The 19,653-nt window shown below is 42.3% G+C and overlaps 1 protein-coding gene across 4 annotated transcripts in view; it reads left to right on the top strand.

Moving 5' to 3' along the window:
* GLIS1 (GLIS family zinc finger 1) overlaps positions 1-19,653 on the top strand; it is a 183,769-nt gene that overhangs the window by 141,692 nt on the left and 22,424 nt on the right. For 3 of the 4 annotated variants that reach the window (XM_088060384.1, XM_088060386.1, XM_005521176.3), the window contains 3 exons: positions 8,321-8,482; positions 11,590-11,700; positions 14,848-14,980. In XM_088060384.1, coding sequence (XP_087916510.1) covers positions 8,321-8,482; positions 11,590-11,700; positions 14,848-14,980 — 406 coding nt within the window. The remainder of the gene's footprint in view (positions 1-8,320; positions 8,483-11,589; positions 11,701-14,847; positions 14,981-19,653) is intronic. The other variant, XM_088060385.1, reaches the window with a different exon arrangement.

Below are 19,653 nucleotides of genomic sequence, written 5' to 3'. Positions count from 1 at the left end.
TAGACACACTCTTGGCATGTTACGAAGGCAGACTGGACTATGTGAGGATCTTTTTGTTCCTTTACTGGTTCATTAAAAATAAAGGAAAATATGAAATAAAGAGGGAAGTTTTTCATTTTGTTTTTTTTTTGGGGGTTGTTTTTTTTTCCCATGTGCTTGTTAGTGAATACATTCAGAGTATTTCAATACTGTCTGATGCCAGTATAACAGCTTAGGAGTGTTTGCTTAATTCCTGAATGTGCGCATTGTTTTTAACAAACATTCTTAATTTATGTTTGTCCTGCCTCTCTTCCAATCTCCCACTGGATTCAGAATGCAAACCAGGACAGGCAACTTCTCTGCCATCCTCTTTGCAGATGTCTCTCCCTGACCCAGGGGTGAGAAGTGCCCTGTGCTGGGCACAGAAGGGTTGCTGAGTTCCCCAGCGTGCATGAATGTCCTACGCTGAAAGAGAGCGCTCAACACATTACAGGAACAGCTTACAGAAGCAGGGTGTGTAATTTTTAATAACTGGGCTAAAAACCCTCAGTGACATCTTTAAAATATAAATGCCTTTTCTTGTTTCTTTTATTTCTTTGCTCCCCCTTATTTTGCCTTTTCATCTCTTCTCCTTTCAATTCCATTAAGCTTCATTGTACAATAATGTATCACAGTGGACTTTTTTCAATTATGTTTTTGATTTTTTCCTCCTTGTTACTATAAAACTCCAGATGTTTTGAGACTTCATGGTTCTCTGGATTATTTTTTCCTTTATTTTAATCTTCTTTTGTAACATGCCACACATGTGGTATTTTGGCCTTTTAAGATGCTAGGCTATGCTAATCAGCCGTAAGTTTTTGGGGTAGGATTTTTTTTCTTTTTATAATTACTCCTTTTCCTCTTCTTTCTGCTGTTGACTCTTTAATTATTTTCTATTTGTTTTATTTTTTGTTACCCCAGCTGCTTAGTCCACATCAATCGTAATGGGTTCTCCCTTTGTTCTGAGGCTGAATTCTTCATGTTAAGCAAATTAATTCTTCACTCCAAACTTTCAAACTCTCATACCTGTAAGAAGATTATGAGCAGTTTTTCTTCCTTGCTTGTCAGGACAGAGCTGTTTGCACTGAAATTGGCTCCCCCAGACCAAGAGCACAGACTGTTCTTTAAAGATGGAGATGGGTGCAAATAGATTTTACTTTAGATGCAAACTGGAATGGAAATGTTTCCTTGGAAATTAAGACAATGAATTACTGATCCAGAGAAACAAGATTTTGAAGTACATGTAGGAAATGATGCTTTTTATTAAAAAATCTAAAAGTACTGGAGGGAAGCATTTTAATTTATTTGTGGTTCTTTGCTGGCATGGATGGAGAGGGTTTTTAATTTATTTTGTTCAATCTTAATTTTGTCCCCAAAACAAGCAGATCTGGCTTCAGATATTAGAACAGCAAATCTTGGATTGTGTGCTGTCCTTTAATTTCAAATAGCTTGTAAGCTATTCAAAATATCCCAAATAAAGAATAGTTTCCCAATTACATCTGAGGAAATAAAAGGGCTAACATGGGGTGTCTTCTTTGCTTATTACATGACCCTATGAATTTTGCATTTTGTTCTTTAAAAGGTTGCCTCATGTAATGTTTTTTTTGCCTGCGAGCCATAATACTGCATTCAGTCCAACTGTAATGAGGTTTCAGAAAACTGTTTGCTTTCCAAATGACATATTTAACAAAACCTTATGGCAAAATCTGTGTCTGTCAAGCTGCTGATAGTAAAATATTCCCAAATTTCCTGGTTCATTCTCATATGTTGTAGCAAACAAATGCAAGTACCCCATTTTGACAAATGTTTATACTCCTGCTTGATTAAAGAAGGATTACTAAAAGAGTTTTAATACTAGAAATTGAGTCTTGTGAAAAGGATGGGATACTCTGATAGCTTCCCAGATATTTTGGGTTTGCTGGAAGATGTATGGAAAGCTCTGTTTGCTCCCTGAAGTGCATGACCTACTGGCACTAGGAGAAATAAATACATGAATATTCCAGTTCTGGAAGCAACATTTGCCCCATGCAGGGGATGCTGGCAGGCAGGTGGCTGGGTCTGCTGTCAGAAGGGTCTGTTTGTGTGTGGGAATCTCCTCGTGGGCAGAATCAGACCTGGGCACTCTTGAAACCACTCAAAGGAGTCCTGCATGGGCCAGGTCTGTGTTCCTCATGGATCCATCACTCCTGGTACTGCCCAAGGGGGTTCAGGAATGCGGGCTTAGGGGCTTACAAAATTCATAAAATTGAAATAAAAGAGCCCAAATTCTTATTTAAGTCAGCGGTGATGAGACACCCCCTCCAAGGATTCTCAGTGTATTTGTATTTCCCAGTTTCATGGTATTTAGGAAATACACAATCTAACAGCACAAAGGAAAATGAGCTGCTGGTGGACAGTGTGTGGATGTCAACTGGTTGGCCACAACTACCTTAAACCCCAGCAATGTGAAGGATGTATTTCATTTTTTGTGTGGCTTACTTTAATTTCTTCTTCCTGTTCTGAACCTTTTAATCTTCTATTCTCTTACACACCAGCAGCTGTACAACACTCTGGCTAAAGCTCTAAATGTTTTTTTAAAAGATAAATAATTAAAATTAATTTTGCATTAATTAATTTTTGCATTTTTGCCCAGGACTCAAATGAAATAGCATGTAGTGTCAGTTCGTAAACATAAATTGTTCAGGCTTCAGAAATAAAGCCAAACCCAGCAATTTGCAGGTCTTTTTATGTTACGGCTATCTTCCACTTTATTGTAATCACAAAGGGGAAAAAACAACCAACTTCAACAATTTAAATCTGTAAGTTTGAATCTGGCTAAATAAACTGGGATTCTTGAGGATGTTAAAGTTGAAGTGCTCAAATAGTTCTGTCGAGTTTAATAAAACTCCTTGCATGAACCATGTTACTCACGTGCAACTGTTTGCGGGCTCAGGGCTTTACACTGTAGCTACAACAGTGAATTAAACATTAATCTAATCAGGAGTGAGCTGGGAAAAACAAAGCACCAGAACAGATACTTTGATTGGGGTGTGGGGTGGAACAACTCATGTGTTTAAGTTCCTGAGGTTCGTAACAGTTCAGAGCCCTGTGTTCTTCCAGCCACGGCCCCAACATTGGCCTCAGTGTGCTGTAAAACATTGATGCTATTTAAAGAGTGGTGTGGCTGTTTCCTCCCCTCCAGAAGGGATACGCAGCCTCACAGGATCCTCTTTCTCATAGCATGTTTTTCAATAAAATTTTCCCAATTTTGTAATCAGTTGGGAAGAAAGAACATTTCACAATGTTCATAAGGCTTGTGGATGTTTTGACCAGACATCAGATTTCCTATTGATAGCATTAAATGCTTTGGAATGAAATGTTTTGGGTTTTCCATCTGTAGGCTGTCTGAGATGTCAGCAGCCAATATGACCTGCTCTTTCCCTTTTAGGTCTATAAATAAAAGGCAGCTTGTTTAACTGATCTTGCAGCAGAGAGCAGAGGTGTATATTAATGAGCTTGCTCTAATGGCACACTGGACCTATTTAGCACTACGACTGTGAAGGCTTCTCTTTTTCAGTCATAACTCATTTCCTAAGAAAATGTCAGTTATTGCTTCACCCTACGGTCCGAGCTGGTTAGTTTATAGTTTATTTCTTCTGATCTGTACCACTGACAGATATTCTAGACATGACTGTGATTAAATACGCTTATGAAAATGGTAAACATTTGATAATATAAACCCTCTTGGGAACACGCTGTTATTTCTGCGTGGCAGCATTCTCAGGTGCATTCAAAGTATAATCTGGAAGCAAAGAAAAAACATTTTAAGCAATTACAGTTATTAGATTAAACTGTTTTGTTGGGAAAATTGTGATGTGTTTAGATCACTGTGAGATAATTCAGTGTTTTTATAAATACAGCTTTTGAATGTATGATATTGCAACAGTGACACTGCAGAGAGATTTGAGTGTGAAATAAAGATAACATATGTATTTCCATATGGTAACAAAGTTAAGTCCCATAAATTTCTAGGAGGTATTTTTTCCTGGTAGAAGCCCTGTTCTGAAAGCAGCAGTAGTTATAAAACCCAATAACTGTGTTGTGTTCTTCCTGTAATCACGTGGCATTGTTTTGTGTCTGTGCTTGGGTGTGTGCAGCATTAACGATGTCACAGCAAAGACAAAAGTAATAATTGCAATATAATTATTATTTTATTGATGAAACTTGTTTAAGAGCTCTGTTGACATTTACAGACTTTGAGGATCATGCAGCATTTGTTACAGTTATCCCAGGCATCAAACGTCCACAAAATGTTTAGGATTGTAGGATTAAGCAGTGACAGATTGGGGCCAGATGTCTGGGACATCCTGTAAGTGGCCTTCTCAGTTGATAAAATAGCTCTTGCCATCCTGAAGCCCTTTTGAAACTGAGCATTTGTTCTTTGTAGTTGAAGCTGAGATACTTGTGGGATGGCTGGATCTTCCTGGAGGGTATTTAATGAGTATATCTACTCATTTTTCCAAGAGTAGCTTTATATAGTGCAAATGTAAATACACTCCAAGTAGCAAGAGTAGGTGGAAGGGTAAAAAGAGCTGAAGTTGCCTTAACAGCAGCCCAGCTGAAGTTGTAGTACCACTCCACTTCAGGGAAGCTGTTTCTGTGTGTGAACTTTCGTAGGGAAAATCTGTGAGAGACACAGTCAGCAGATCCAGAAATAAGAGAGCTATAGAAAAGGTGTCCTTCAAAGGACAAACTCTGCACCTCTGAGTGGATTCTCAGCCCCACCCTGCTCAGCTCTTTGAAGCAGCTCCACTCCTCCCTCCCATTCAGACCTTTCATCTTCTCTTCAGCTTCCTCTCTTCTCATCACTTGTGGCAAGGTTCTTGTCCCCACTGCTTTCCTCTTGAAACGAGCTCCCGTTTCACCAACCCAGCCTTTGCCAGCTTGAAAATCTGAGTACTGCAGTCCCATCATTCTCTTTGCTGGTGTATTTTTTATGTTTTGTATTTTTATCCTGAGTTTGTCACCGCATTGGGACTATCCCACTGTCTGTTACCCAGTTTCATAGAGCTGGGTAATAACAAATAATGTGAATTAGGAAATAACATAAATAAGAAAAGCTCTGAATGTCCAAGTATATGTGGTGATGGAGGAACCTTACTGCTGAAGGCATTGGACATAGCAAGAAAAGGCAGTTGACCACAGAAGGGTCTGTAAATAAGTCCATACTTGTTTGAGTGTTGCTGCTTACACTCTAACTCTGAGCATTTCTGGTAGGGCCTGCTCCTTCTCTCCCTCAAGTGTCGACCCAGCAAACTCTTAAACATATGTGCTTTCATGTGTTTTAAATTAAGTTTCTGTTCAGATGTTTTAGGACATTTGCTGTTGGAATTTTTGCTACTGACATCAATGAGAGTGGAGCTGGACCTTTAATGAGTTTGAATTATTCTGCATACCTTCCTAGTTCGCACTGGGCTCTAGATATGGAACTGAAGAATAATAATCCATTAGAAAAACATTCTGAGAGTCAAGATCCTTCTCTCTAAATTGGAGAGAGATGGATTTCATGGCTGGAGTGCTCAGTGAGTGAATAAGGAATGACGGTCACATCCAGAGTGGTGAAAGACCCAATGTTCAGATGGGACGTCAGTGATAGGTGGTGTCCCTTGGGGGTCCATAGTGGGACCAAGTGCAGTCTCAGCAAATTCACAGGTGACACCAAGCTGAGTGGTGCAGTTGACACTCCTGAAGGACAGGGTGGCATCCAGAGGGACTTGGACAAGCTCAAGAAGTGGCCCATGGAGTTTCAACAAGGCCAAGTCCAGGATCCTGCAGCTGGTTCAGGGCAACCCCCAGTATCAACACAGGCTGGGGGATGAAGGAGCACAAAAATGCTCTAAGGGATGGAACACCTGTTCAGGAAGAAAGGCTGAAGGAGTTGGGCTTGTTCAGCCTGGAGAAGGCCCCAGGGAGACTTAGAGCAGCCTCTCGGTGCTTGAAGGGACCTGTAAGAGAGATGGAAGGGAAAGTACTTCAAAGGGATGCCACACTGTGGGCACACAAATCAGAGGCTGGAAAGGAGGAAGATTTGGAACAAAAAGGAATAAAGTGATCTTTAGGACCTCAGAACATTCACTCAGCTTTATGGAATGTCCTATGAGAACTATGAATTTGATGATCTCTGCTCTATTTTTCATAGACTTCAGCATTTTTGCACATTTCAAATCCCTCCATCCTGAATCTTTGTCAGATTTTTAGTGATGATTGTGAAGAAAGTTTGTTTTGAAGCCTTGGTGGCTTTGGTCACTTCCAGACCCCCCCTGCCTCCTTACTCAAGTGTTCGGGGGTGAGTCATGGCCAAACAAAGCTTCTGAACTTATAAACTGCAGTCTTCAGGTGATTTTGTGGATCTGTCACAATGGCTGTGATGGGAAAAGATGAAAAATATATACACATCGGATAGTTGTCTGTACACATAGCCAGTATGCCATTCAGACAGGTTACTGCTCAGGGCACAAAAATATTTATGGCAGTAAAGGCCACATTGATCCTTTGATGTGTGAGTGGCTGAGACAGAGAAGTGCCAGAAGCGCTTCTGCCTGTACTGTGTAGAGCTGATCTGCATCCAGTGCCAGGGCACAGCCTGCAACATGAAGTGCTGGCTCAAGAATCACTTTGGTTTCTGTGCTGAGGTATTTACAAATCACACTGGGAGGAGCAGAATGTGGTGGGCCTTTCTCCATCAGTGATTTGCCATTGGCAGGCCCTGGGAGATCAGGAGCCTCCAGGTTATAGCACCTTCAATGCTCCTCCGTGTGCAGCTGCTCTCCCTTCCCATCTGTCCCCCTGCACTGCTGGATGCCACAGCCGAGTCTGCAGTTTGCATGCACTGATGTGTGTGTAAGAGGTGTGTGTGACAAACAGGATTGACAAGCTGGTGATGCCATCTGAGGAGTCACAGGTTCCTGGAAAGCTGCTGAACAAAATCTTGACTTGGCAAAAGGAAGTGACAATTTGCTGATTTTGTGAGAGTCAGGACTTCACTGTTTATGAGCAAGAGTCATAGAAAAAGCTGTGGCTTCTAGAAACATTGGCTGGAACAGGTTGCTCAGAGAAGTTGTGGCTGCCCCATCCCTGGATTTGCTCAAAGCCAGGTTGGACAGGACTGAGATTGTGGAAGGTGTCCCTTGCCCACAGCAGGGCTTGAAACTAGGTGACCCTTAAGGTCCCTTCTAACCCAAACCATCCTGTGATGATACACCTACTCTATTTCAGAATTGCACTTAGTGTTGATAGGAAGGTGGATTGGGTTATGTTTCTCAAATATATTCCTTGAGACCACAAATCCTTGAGGAACCAGGTTTTTATCTGTGAAGAGGCATAACAAGATGTGCAGTGCCATGAAACAGCAACACATGCAGAGTGGGAAAGAATTTGCATGCAAGTATTTGAACATTTGCAAGTATCTGAGTGCATTTTGTGGGTGTGCAGGTGCACGAATGTGTACACACAATATTCGTGCTCACCTGGGAGAGTTCCCAAAGCACATCCTACAGACAGTGCCTCCACTGCCTGTTGTCTGTAACACTGAAACTTAGCAGTGAGCAATGCAAAACACCCTTCCCTTGGCCTAGTAGCTAGAAATTTTACTTATTTATTTATTCAGATTTAATTTGAAAGAGTGACTTCTGTTATGAAGGCTATGCAGCATTTTATTGCTGAGTTTCCTAATGAAACGATGCTTAAGAAGTCAGAATTGATCAGGTTACTGATTGTATAAATGCTGAGAACAGCTCTGAATGATACAGCTAGTAAAGAAAAGGGTGCAGAATAACAGCAGAGTTGCTTTGGATTGATCTTCAAATGGATTAGGTCTTCCTGTAATAGTCCATGCTCATCTGCTCCAGTGTATAATATTTCAGACACTTGAAACCAGGTTCTAACCCACCAGCTTCTCTTGCTCTCTGTCTGTAGCAGCTAATTGTTATTGCCCACAGTGCCAGTTAACATCTCAGGAGTCCTCAGAACACTTGTTCTGTCTTGAAATGTTCTGTTCTGACACCGTGTCTTTAAGTGTTCAGTCCAGACAGAACATGTGAGATATTTATAACCCTTGTATTATTACTGAGCTGCACACCATGTCTTCAGTGACAGACTGAATGAACAGCACAGTATGTTGTGTTTCATCCATAGATTTCAACAGATGTTTGAATGGTGGTTGATTAATTGCATGTCCAACCTGGTTCTTACACTGTTCTCATTGTGGCTGCACATGATTTATTTAATAGAACCTTACAATGATTTTTTTTATGACATTTTTCAGTTTGAAGGGTGCAACAAGGCATTTTCTAGGCTTGAGAACCTCAAGATTCACCTCCGGAGTCATACTGGAGAGAAGCCATACCTGTGTCAGCATCCTGGCTGCCAGAAAGCTTTCAGCAACTCCAGTGACCGGGCGAAGCATCAGCGGACACACCTGGATACCGTAAGCTTGATTTCATACTGGGAGCTGCACCGAGGTTTCCAGTGGTCCTGGTACACAATCGGTTCTGCAGCTGCAGGGGAGCTTGGCCTTTTCATGAGGAGAGTCTTAGAAAACTCAGCTGTGAGCAAGTGTATTTGGTTTGAACTGTATGTACTTTGAGAAATGAAAAAGTCTTGATCACACAGAGGCGATCAGTTTGTGTTACTCATGCTGAGGAGTAAGTTACTCAGCAAACTCTGCCATTGTTCCTGTTCCAGTAAGAGGAGGCTGCAGCTCAATAAGGTGCAGCTGAGCGAAAGCCGAGTCACTGCTATTGCACCAAATGTGTGTCATTGTCTCATTTCCTGTGTCCTTCAGTGAGTGTTCTGAGTGAATGCAAAAGCTGTTTAGAGCTCTCAGTGGAAGGCAAATGCACCTCAGTTTTGGACAGTAGTTTTGCAAAAGTGAAAACAAATCTGTCTCTAACTCTATGGAATTGGTTTAAGTACCCTCCATCAGAATTAACTGTGAGAAACAGTTCTTTTATTCTTTAGAGTTGGTAGATTTGGCTTGACTGCAGCTCTTCTCACTTGTCTGTCAGAGAAGATGGGAGCCTGTCAAGTGTCTTGGGCTCTGCTGGAATGAAACCAGCAGGTCATGGGGAAAGAAAGCAATGATACAGCTTTGCAGACCAGTCATGTCCTCAGCAAAAAGCTTGTAAAGAATAACAGGCAGAGTTGTTCCTTTGTCTTTTTCAAAGAAGTGAATATATGGTTTAGTTTGGCCAAGTGTTTATGGGGCAGAACTTTTGAGTTTAATTGATATTTACTTTTTAAGCAGTTACACATTTCAGACTCTGCAGCATTAAGGAATGTCTAACGTACATTATGCCTTGCAAAAACAAACAAGTAAGAGAAGCAAGGCAGTCACATTTTCCAAACCAAAGCACACTTACAATAACAATGTTTTATTTATTTGAAAGTCAACCTGAGATATTTGAATTTGTAATTTGCATTTCTTTTGAAAGTGGATATACTAAATTTCATACAGTTTTTGAATTTAATTGCATGAATCTAGTAGATATATATTTTTATTAGCCAAACTCACAAATTGAATGCCATCTATTAGTTTTAAGAGAGAACTTACATGGTTACTTAAATGAGCACAAATTCTTTGAATGTGTTGTCTGTGCAGTATTGAAGACAAATGTCTTAACTTTCTATTTTCTTCTCTTCTCCCTTTATCTCTGTCTTTATTATCTGAAATGCTCATAAATCAGGAAAAAGGTACAGTAATAATTTTCTAATAATTTCCTTAAATACCTAAAAACATCCTCTGTGCTATTCTATTGCAAATTCTCTAAAACTGTTTCTGTGGTCATGCACACAGTGACTGAGTTCCACTTACCTGGTTTAACTGAAGCCCTGTGGTTTAAACTCAGTGAATTGTGTGCTTATGTGAACGTGAAAAATAGCAGAGCTACAGGATGGTGCTGCTGCACCAAACAGCTGCCTGGAATGTCAGAGCAAATAGCCATGAACCTTTGTAAGGGTGGTCAGATTCTCATCTAGTTTCCCTATGACTGAGTTGAATGATTTTATCACTAATTTGAATGACATCAGTGATTTGAAAAATACTCTGCTAGTTTTTCTGCCAAGGGATTTGTTAAAGTTTTCCATAGCTTTTCTTCAGGTGTCAGTTCTCTGTGTTCCAGACACTCTCAATAAATCTCCTTTGCCCTGTAACTTTCTGGGTAGGTGCTGTGTTAGCCTATAAGGTCAGGAATTGGTGAATGATTCTGTTATTCCTTCAGAAATTTCCTGCTGGCTGGACAGAGCAGCAATACTTTTCCTCTGGAGGTACTTACAAAGAAAGGGGGTTTATATAGGCTGCTTTTTCCTTACTGAGTGCATTTGGAATTGGTTTCAGAGCTTCTCAATGTAGGTCACTCCATCATTTATCTTCTCCAAAGGAGAATCTGTAAATCATTTCACTTACTGTTGTATGCTAGTTTGATCAAATCCCTGCTAAATCATCTGGAAGTAGATCCTTCTCTGAGGCAGGAGCAGAACAAAGGGAACCTGTCTGTCCTTGTGATAAAAAGGGCACATCAGCACTCCTCCAGGAGCAGAGCAACTGGGTTTAAAGGACCTCACAGTCACTTCTTCTAAAACTGGTGGGATTTTTTTCCCTTCTGTGCATCCTCCTTCTGAAACCAAAGAGATTAAAGAATGTGACATTGAGGTCATGGCAAACCAGTTTTCTGCCTTTGAGAAGACACCAAAAGGATTTGCTAGTCCTAGTGAGAAGGGTGAGGTAATGTTGATAGATGGGGCAAGTAAACAGAGGGCAAAGTAATGTTCCATTCAACTTGAAAGCTTTGTGAGCTGTGCCATGCAGCACTATTTTGCTGGCACTTAAGGCAGTGATTACATAATAAAAAATTCCTTTGCTCTTTTTGGCAATTGCACCTTCATTTGGAGTTTGTTCTGTAACCCAGAGATAGTGTTCCATTTGTTTGGAATAGGAAGAGCCACAAGAAGAATTCAGTGAGGATTTCAGTTGCTGGGAAGGTCCCCTCTGAGCCTCCTTTTCTGCAGGCAAAGCCACCCCAGCCTCCTCAGCCACTCCTTGTTCTCCAGATTCTTCCCCAACTCCATTGCACTTCTCTGGACATGCTCCAGCCCCTCAATGCTTTACTTGTCATGAGGGGCCCAAAACTTCACCCAGGATTCGAGGTGGGGTTTCACCAGTGCCCAGCAATCCTTGTAAAATTTATGTAAATCAGAACTCAAAACCAGAATGTCTGTCTTTTATACTGGGTGATCCCATGACAATTTTGGTTGCTGTAAAGGCTAGGGAATAAAGAAACGCTCTCAAAACCCATTCAGTTCCACCTCACCAGCATTTAGCTCAGCCCAGTAAACCATATCCAGTGTGCCAGTGCAGAATCACCTGTGTTTGCATCGTGCCTGGTTTGTGAGCTTAGAGAAGACAGAGCAAACGTGGGCCCAAGCAAAGGGAGGGAAGAGCTCAGGCTCAGCACTGTGTGCCCGTCCTGCAGCGCTCCCTGTGCTGGCTGGGGCAGGCAGAGGGGTGTGACATCTGTCCCTTTGCTCCATTCCCAGAAGCCCTACGCCTGCCAGATTCCCGGCTGCTCCAAGCGCTACACCGACCCCAGCTCCCTGCGCAAGCACGTCAAGGCTCACTCGGCCAAAGAGCAGCAGGTGCGTAAGAAGGTAAGAGCAGGTGAGGAGTGACACATCCCCAGAGCTCCTCAATGCAGTCATTTTTCATCTACCCTTAATTCATATATTTTCAGATAATTTTTTCTGCAATATCACAGAAGACAAATTGAGCTGATTTTCCTGGTTTTTAATCACTGTTGTTAACCAGACCACCTTATTTATTTGTACTTCCAAAGGCTGCCAGCCTCTAATTTCAGTTTGCCCCACACTTCCTTTCCAAGCATTATCTTTCATACACAAGCCCAAATTGTGCTGTCATTCACATAAAATGTCCATGCATTGAGCCTCTGCAATCAGCACTAGCTGATGGTATTTACTGAAGTACATGTTGGCAGATCATCTCAAACACAAATGAAACAAAGCCAGGGTACAATGGAAATATAGGAAAAATGACTTGGAATAGATGTCCTTGTGTCAGCCATGCCCCCTTTCTTCCTGCTGCTCCTCTTGTAGAGTTTTCAGCAGTTCGAACGTAGAGTTCCTTTCCCAGGACAGCTGTGTCCCCTAATTCTGCCTGTAGCCCTTCTCTCTGCCAGATGTGTGCAGTCTGAGTAGCAGTTCCCAGCACATCAGTGACCAGAGCTCTGCACGCTGTGTCAGGTACTCAGGGATCACTCATTGCATGGTGAGCTTTGTGCCTGGGAGACACACATGCCCAGCACCATCCAGTGTCCATGGCATCAACTCTTTGCGCATATCAGCTCTAACGGAAAGTTTTATTTAGCCTGGCCACCGCCTAGTTTTCCATCCCAATTTTGTATTACCAGGCCTTGTGGTTTCCCTACAGCTTTCAGCTTTAGAAGGTTCCACAGGATGTGCTCTCTGTGTGTGTCCCACAGGTCACAAAGTTCCCAACACTTCCCTAGATTAACCTTTTGCTCATAATAAGAGTAAGAGTGCCATGGCAATAATTGATTAATTCTATGTAATTAATTCTGTGTACTGAGAATAAGAGTCAGAATGGCGTAACAGTAATTGATTAATTTTATATAATTAATTCTGTGTAATGAGAGTAAGAGTCTGAAGGCCATAGCAGTAACTGAGCACAGGGAGAGAGTGACTGTGGTAGCAGAGTCTTCTGCAATTGCAAGATCTTTGCAACAGGAAGGTTTCTTATGTTAAATTCTGAGCAGATTGTGGAAAGCAACTGTGCTTCCTATTCCAAAGAAGATAACTTCCCCAATTTTCCTTCCTGTGATTTCTGGCATACTTCAGAGAAACAAGGAGGGAATTATTTCCTAACAGCAAACCTGGGTGTCATTTGTTCAGCTCTGCGTACTGAGCTGAATGCATTAACATGTCACCGTCCTTTACACCTAGGGACAGTCCCCACTGTTGCACCTTGTCACCTCCTGAGGCCTCATTCCATTTCTATATGGCAAGGTGGAAAAAAAACCTCAAATCCAAACTTTGAAGGGCATAAAGTTCTTCTTGCATCAGCAGCAGGAGGCCTGAAGCACAGAATCAATCCAGGAAAAAATTGTTAGCACCAGCTGCAAACTCAGGCTGCTTGGATGCACCAAGACATCAATATCCAGGGTTTCATATCACTTAATCTCCTGCCCTGAGGAGTTTTCCTGTGTGCATGAACACAATCTCATATAGACTTATCAAATCTATCTTAAAATAATGTTAGTAACTTGCCTCCCACACCTTATTTGGTAGACCAGTCTAAATCTGCACTCCTCCAGTGGTTTGAAATCATCTTCAGATTTCCTGTCTCATTTATCCATGATAACTTTATGAATACTTGATCCTTCTTTTCCTCAAACTAAAAGGCACCTGAAAAAGCAGCAGATTTTAAGTGTTTTTTGGTCAGGCTCTCTTAAAAAGGACCAAAGCAAACCTGGCTGATAAAAAAACAAGAACCTCCCTTAAGTATTTCACTTAAATGTATTAAAACCCCCCAACACCTTTCACAACTAAGTAAATGCCAGTGTTACTGAACAGCCTACTTTGGATTTCAGATTTAGGAGAAAAGGCCAAGGACTGTTTATACTCACTTGCTCATGAGTTCTAACTCAGCAAAGACAGTTGTCCATTGGTATCAGCTTCCCAAGAGCTCTGAGTGGAAACGACCTAGCCAAGAAAGAAAAATTAACAAGCTGTTCTGCCAACATGTCTTGCTTGAGATATGCTACCAAAATGTGCCATCTCTGATACAAAACAAAATGCCTGAGCTTAGACTTGTATCAAAGGAATCCTGAGCACTTAGTTCATAGCTTAGAGGATTAGTGCAGTGGTGATATTTGGTTGTTCTGAAAGGCTTTACAGGAACAAAACAGGAGAAAGTTAGCTGCTAATTTAGTAGTAGTTTAATTGGCTGCAGATGCACTTTGTGATCCAAATGTCAGATGTTTATCTCGAACCCACAAATGGTTGTAGAGCAGAATTCTGAGAGGGTTTTCTTGGGCCCTTTATTTAGAATACCCAAGCTCAGGGGAGATGGGTATGTGAGGCTGTACCCATAAGGACAATAACTATTAATGGCTGTAGAATATGATGGCTGTTTGTGTAATGTGAGCACTCTGTTATGACAAAAGCTTGGCAGCATCAGCATGTTTGAAAGAGAATTAGAAATGCTTTTCTTTCTTAATTCTCCTCTCCTGCTGTTTTTAATATGATCGACATTGTGGTTTTCAAGAGTTTGCTTCAGACCCTTTTGCCAGAGCTTTAATTTCCATGGAGCACAGCTGACACGTGGGTGGTACCTCTTCCACATCACCGACAGCGCCTCACTCTGCCAGTTCTAATCTGATAAGCACAAACCCTTTTCTTTCCCTATCAAATGTCTTTCCAAGTGTCACAGTTACAGGGTGATGCAAACCTTTTGCCACAGAATTCAAGAAACTACAGAAAGCCTGAAAATGTGCAGTTCAATTATTCAGGAGGGTTTGAAGGAACACAGGGTACGTTATTTTCTGAAGCAAACTGGTTGTTGATGTAAGATTAGCACACTTAACTTGTGCACTTCAGAAAACCAAAGTTATCGCTAATTAAAAGTACCAAGTACTACACACATCCTAAGAATGGCATTTCTTCCTTCTGTATATAATCTTTAAGGAGATATATGAAGTTAATTATAAATAAATTGGTTTTACTATGTAACACAATGTTTCTTTTATCCTCCTCTTGTAGCTAAAGTCTTGTACTGATATTGAGCAAGATGTACTCGGTGAATGCTTAGCTATCCAACAGCTCCACACGTCTTCACAGCACATCCTGGATGGGAAGTGTGGCAGATCTGTAGGTCCTCATGATTTAATTACAGGTAAGAATACTTCTAGTAAGTGTGGTGCTAAATATGTCATATAATAGAGGATTTAAACCAGAAAAGCTTTGTCACTGTGGAAGGTGATAAAAACTCCAGACCAACAAATAAGGTGAAATAACTCTGAGTTGTTCACTTAGGCCTTGCTTTTTTCGGTTTTTCAGACTAACTCAGAAATAGCACCTGTTAATTTCATGTGAAGAGCGCAGCAGCCCTGCTGAGAATCTGTCTCCATCCATTTGTTCTCCTTTCAAAGTGAGCCTTGGCCTGGGCAGAGTGCAGGTGCAGGAGCTGTGCTAAGTCCAGGCGGATGCTCTGGCACACACTCCCAGCACCAGGGCTTCCTTCAGGAACTGCAGGAAAGCTGATGAGGCTGAGTGTTATGATGCACTTTGGATCATAACAAAAAATAAGGTGATACATGAATGGGGAGAAAACTTGAATTTGAAATGTCAAACCTCCTTCTAATAATATTTTCTAGTATTGCCTCTTTCTTTCTATATTTGCTTTTGTTCTTGTGGTTTGAACAAGAGTTGGCCCTTTTCAGGGACCTTAGACTTCTGTATACATTTTATAGGAAGAGAAAAAGAGGCTTCCATTCCCTTCTGTGGGAAATGAGATCTAGATTCACAGTTTTTGAACCCCAGCAGAGGATCCTGAATCAGGGATGTGCATTTTGAGGTTCTGTGTTCAGGCAGCAGAGAGAGGCACTCCCAAAGGCCAGCAGTGTAATTGTAACCTGCCTTCTCAAGAATCTCCTACTTGTTTTGGTTACTCCAAATCTTCAAAACAAAAAATCATTTTTCCTGACATCTCCTATCCTCTTTTCTAGTTCAAGTTGCATTAAAATGTTGGAATGTAACTGGTGAACAGAACGGAGTAGAAAGGGAAATACCCCATCATTGTGATGTGCTTTCCCTGGGAATCTGCACTCGGGGCTTACATGTGGCTCCTTGAAAACTGGAGAAAGCTGGAGGGATTTGGGGTTTATTTCCAGTCTCTGCCTGTGCCACCTGCCCTGAATAAGGTCTGTGAGGGCAGCACGTGGCCTGTGCTGTCCCCTTGACAGCCCCGTGTAGCTGGAGCATGGCTTGGCCTCCCCCTTCCAGGCAGGGCAGGAAAGAGCAGTGACATTTTCCTCAGAACAGGCTGCACTTCAGAACCTCAGAAACAGTCTCAGATTTCAAGTGACAACAATAAAACAGGAAAAGAGTTATTAGCTCACAGATAAACAGACCATCCCTAACCTCTCAGTGTCATTTCAGAGAATCTCTTGTGAAATGATGGGTTTTATCTGTCTGTAACTCTGGCTTTGTCCGATATGATTTCTGTGCTGATTATATCAATCCATCACCAGGATGTTGTAAAAAAACTGTAAATCTTCCCTGATACTTCCATCAGGTCGCTCCATATGAGACCCCATCAATGCACAGCATGAACAAGCGCCAGGGAAAAATAAATCAAGATTTGAAAGTCTGTTTTGCAGTAAAACAGAAATTGCTTCATCTTACAAGCAGTACAGTCCACAGGCAAAACTGTTCCTCTGTCATTATTTAGGGCATATAAAGCAAAGTGCTGATCCTTACAGAATTAAAGCATAAGGACATTCCTGCTGCCACCTATAGTCTGCAGTGATTGCACTTTGCTCTTCCAAAGGCTGAGGTAATATTTTTCGAGAAATCAGCTGTAATACTGTATATAGGCTATACATGGATAAATACAATGTATGATGTCCTCATATTCCATTTGAAATATGAAAACATTCATGGTTTGGATTTTGGAGTTTGGTTTTTGTGTTGTTTTTTTAAAGAAACCACATTATTAATGTGCAGAGCTCTGGGCTTTGGGGATCACTTGGATTCCTGGAGAATTTCAGTTTTGTCTTTTTCCAAGTAAAGCACATTTTAAATATGTCAGGGATGAAAGCCCATCACAGAAAAAAAACAAAATATTAAAAAGGCCCCATCCCTTGTGTCTGACTTCAAAGCAGGTAAGAAAGTGAACAGAGGAATGTTTCTGCAGTCAGAGGAACCCATTGTTTGCTGAGATCTTCCTCCTTTTTCCCTCCTCATAACTAAGATGCTTCATGGCTGCACACATTTAACTCTGCCTGTGGACAAGAGTTTGTATCACTCTGGTCCCATTCAGGCATTTTCTCTGGGTTTTATTATTGTTTGCCTGCTCTCAGCATAAAGCTGAGGGGGAAAAGGCTGCTGGTCACAGATGCTCAGAGCACTCTTTTGACCACAGATGTTAAGGTTAAAGGCCAAGCCATTTAAAGTACTGATTGATGACTTCTGTTTACAAGCTGAGATGGTCAATGTGTGAAGAGGCCCAAGGTGCACAGGCCTGGCGTGGGCTGCACTTGCAGGAGTCATTCACAGTAGCTCCATGGGCTTCTGTGGGACTTCAGGTACACAGAATATTAGTGCTCAGTGCTGAAAAAAATGGGAAAAAAACTGTAAAAGGAAGGAAATTTTGGAAGTACTGAAAATTATACTGAGACTGGATTAGCAACTGCTCTTCCCCCCTTGACGTTTTTGTCCATGGGAGGGAGCTGGGGTGAGGCAGCACAGGGCGTGGTGTGGATGGTTTGGGGGATGTGGGGACACCACGTGCCAGACTCGTGAGTGGTGCTGCACAGAGATGGAGGGAGAGGAGAACTCACGAGCCTCAGTGCGCAGGTCCAAGCAGGGACCTTTTCCCTGAGTCAAATCTGGGATCTGGGAGATCAGATCTGGGAGAGGATGTCCCCAGCTAGAAACTCTTCCAAGCCCAGCAGTGGGCACTGGGTACCCACCCCAGCAGTTCCACAGATGGGTAAACTCCTCTGCAGAGGGATTGGGGGTGGCAGAAACTGGGAGTGACAGGGATTTTGGTTTCTTTTGTGTTTCTGATGTGGTGGGTTTGAGTGCAGGGATCATGTAAGACTTGGCTGCTGCCCCTGAGTTGTGGGGTGTTTTTTTAAATATTTATTTTAAATGGTTGTGGAGTAGTATTTTAAATATTTTCTTTCCTCTAGAGGGTTATGGTGATTGTAGGTACTCAGCCACTCTGTCATTCTCATCACCTCAAGGAAAAGGCCGGGAGAGAGACATCTGAAGCATCCATGAACTGTTCAGGGGTGGGATTGAAAGATAAAACATAAAGTGTGTTTCCTGGCCACCACACTGCTAAGATGACCTTTTTTGAGGGCTTTTGAGCATTTTGCACAAGTTGGGGCCAGCAGTGTGGGAGCCTTAGAGCATGAACAGCTTGGTTTAGGTTCTGCAGTTCCCTCCAAGCTGTGCTTTCAATATACCTGAACTAGTGGTGTGGGAAATAGAGCTGAGGTGCAAAATGACACTGAACAGTTGAGGTCAAATTTGGCTCATCTTTCAAGCCTGACAACTAATGTATTAACAGTGAGGATCTGAGGGAAGTGGAAACTGTTGTATTAGAAATGGACTGAAGCCACCAGTGGAAAAGCATTTCCACAATGTAGCATCCTTGCTACTGACTTACTGTTACCAGAGAGGCTTTGACAAATAAATCCTCGCATCACCTGGGAACATCTGACTTTTAAAGCCCCTTCTGTCTGGTGTGCAGTGCAGAAAGCAAGTTGTTTTCACTGGCTGGTTGACAAATGTTCTGTCTAGCTGGAGACAGAGATGATGTGGTTCAGTCTTGTTGCTTTAGATCTGTCAGCAGCTGAGGACTCATTGTTCATGAGGGGGTTTTGACTCATCTGAAGCCCCTGACAAAGGTGGCTGGAATCTTGCCTCAGTGGTTCTGCTCTTCAGTCACACACAGAAACAGATGCTGACATTCAGATGTTGCTTCTCCACCCCAAGGGTGTCACACATTCCCCACAGCTCTGGATTTTCGTGTTGCCTTCTGCTTGTTCTGTGTCACTGGGAGGCTTTGGGAGGGGTGCAGTTCAGAGCCCTGCCAGTGACACAGGACAGGGCAGAGCACAGCTGGCACATGGCTCTGTCCAGAGGGAGTGTGGGGTCTCAGAGCTCTAGAGCTGGGCACTGTGGGGGCTGGGAGACCTCTCTTGCTGCTCACAGCCTTCAGGTCACCGTGTGAGTGGCAGTTCTGGTCCTCATCCATGTGCACATTTCCTGGGAGGGTGGGACAGAACTGTGGCAGATGTGTTGTGGGCAAAACTTGAAGAGGAGCCCTTTTCCCCTGCCATAAGGTGGCATTTGCATGCTCCATGGTTGCAATCCTGTGCAGTCTGTCACCACAGGGACCTGCCCTCAGCGCAGCCTTCACACCACAAGTTGGCACGAGGGCCCTGAGGCCAGGCAATTCCTGTCTTGGTGCATGGTCCCTCTTCAGGAAGGGAGAAAAAGAGTCTAATTCCAACATCTTCATCCAAGAGCCCCATACAAAGCTTCCTCAACAACAGGTGTGTTTGAGGACACATAGGCACTTGGCTGCTGGTGCCTTGTTGCCATGGTAGAGAAGAGTCCCCAAAAATGGTACATTCACACTCCTTCAGTAATTCTGCACTGAACCTGTTTTCATGATCTCATTAAAAAATTCTCCTTGTTCCTCTTTGTGTTTAATTTTTTGGGGTTTCATTTGTATCAATGTGTGATGTTTGTAAATGGTTTGGGATGTGGCTTAGTAATGGAAAGTCAAATCAGAGAGTTTGAAATTAACAGCAAAACCCTGGGGTACCA

This window comes from Pseudopodoces humilis, chromosome 10 (assembly GCF_049639895.1).
Source record: "Pseudopodoces humilis isolate 2021_Gansu_Grassland_sample_001 chromosome 10, ASM4963989v1, whole genome shotgun sequence".
Taxonomy (NCBI): Eukaryota; Metazoa; Chordata; class Aves; order Passeriformes; family Paridae; genus Pseudopodoces; species Pseudopodoces humilis.
The sequence above is the reverse complement of the archived record's forward strand: the minus strand, read 5'-3'. Positions and strand labels throughout refer to the sequence as shown.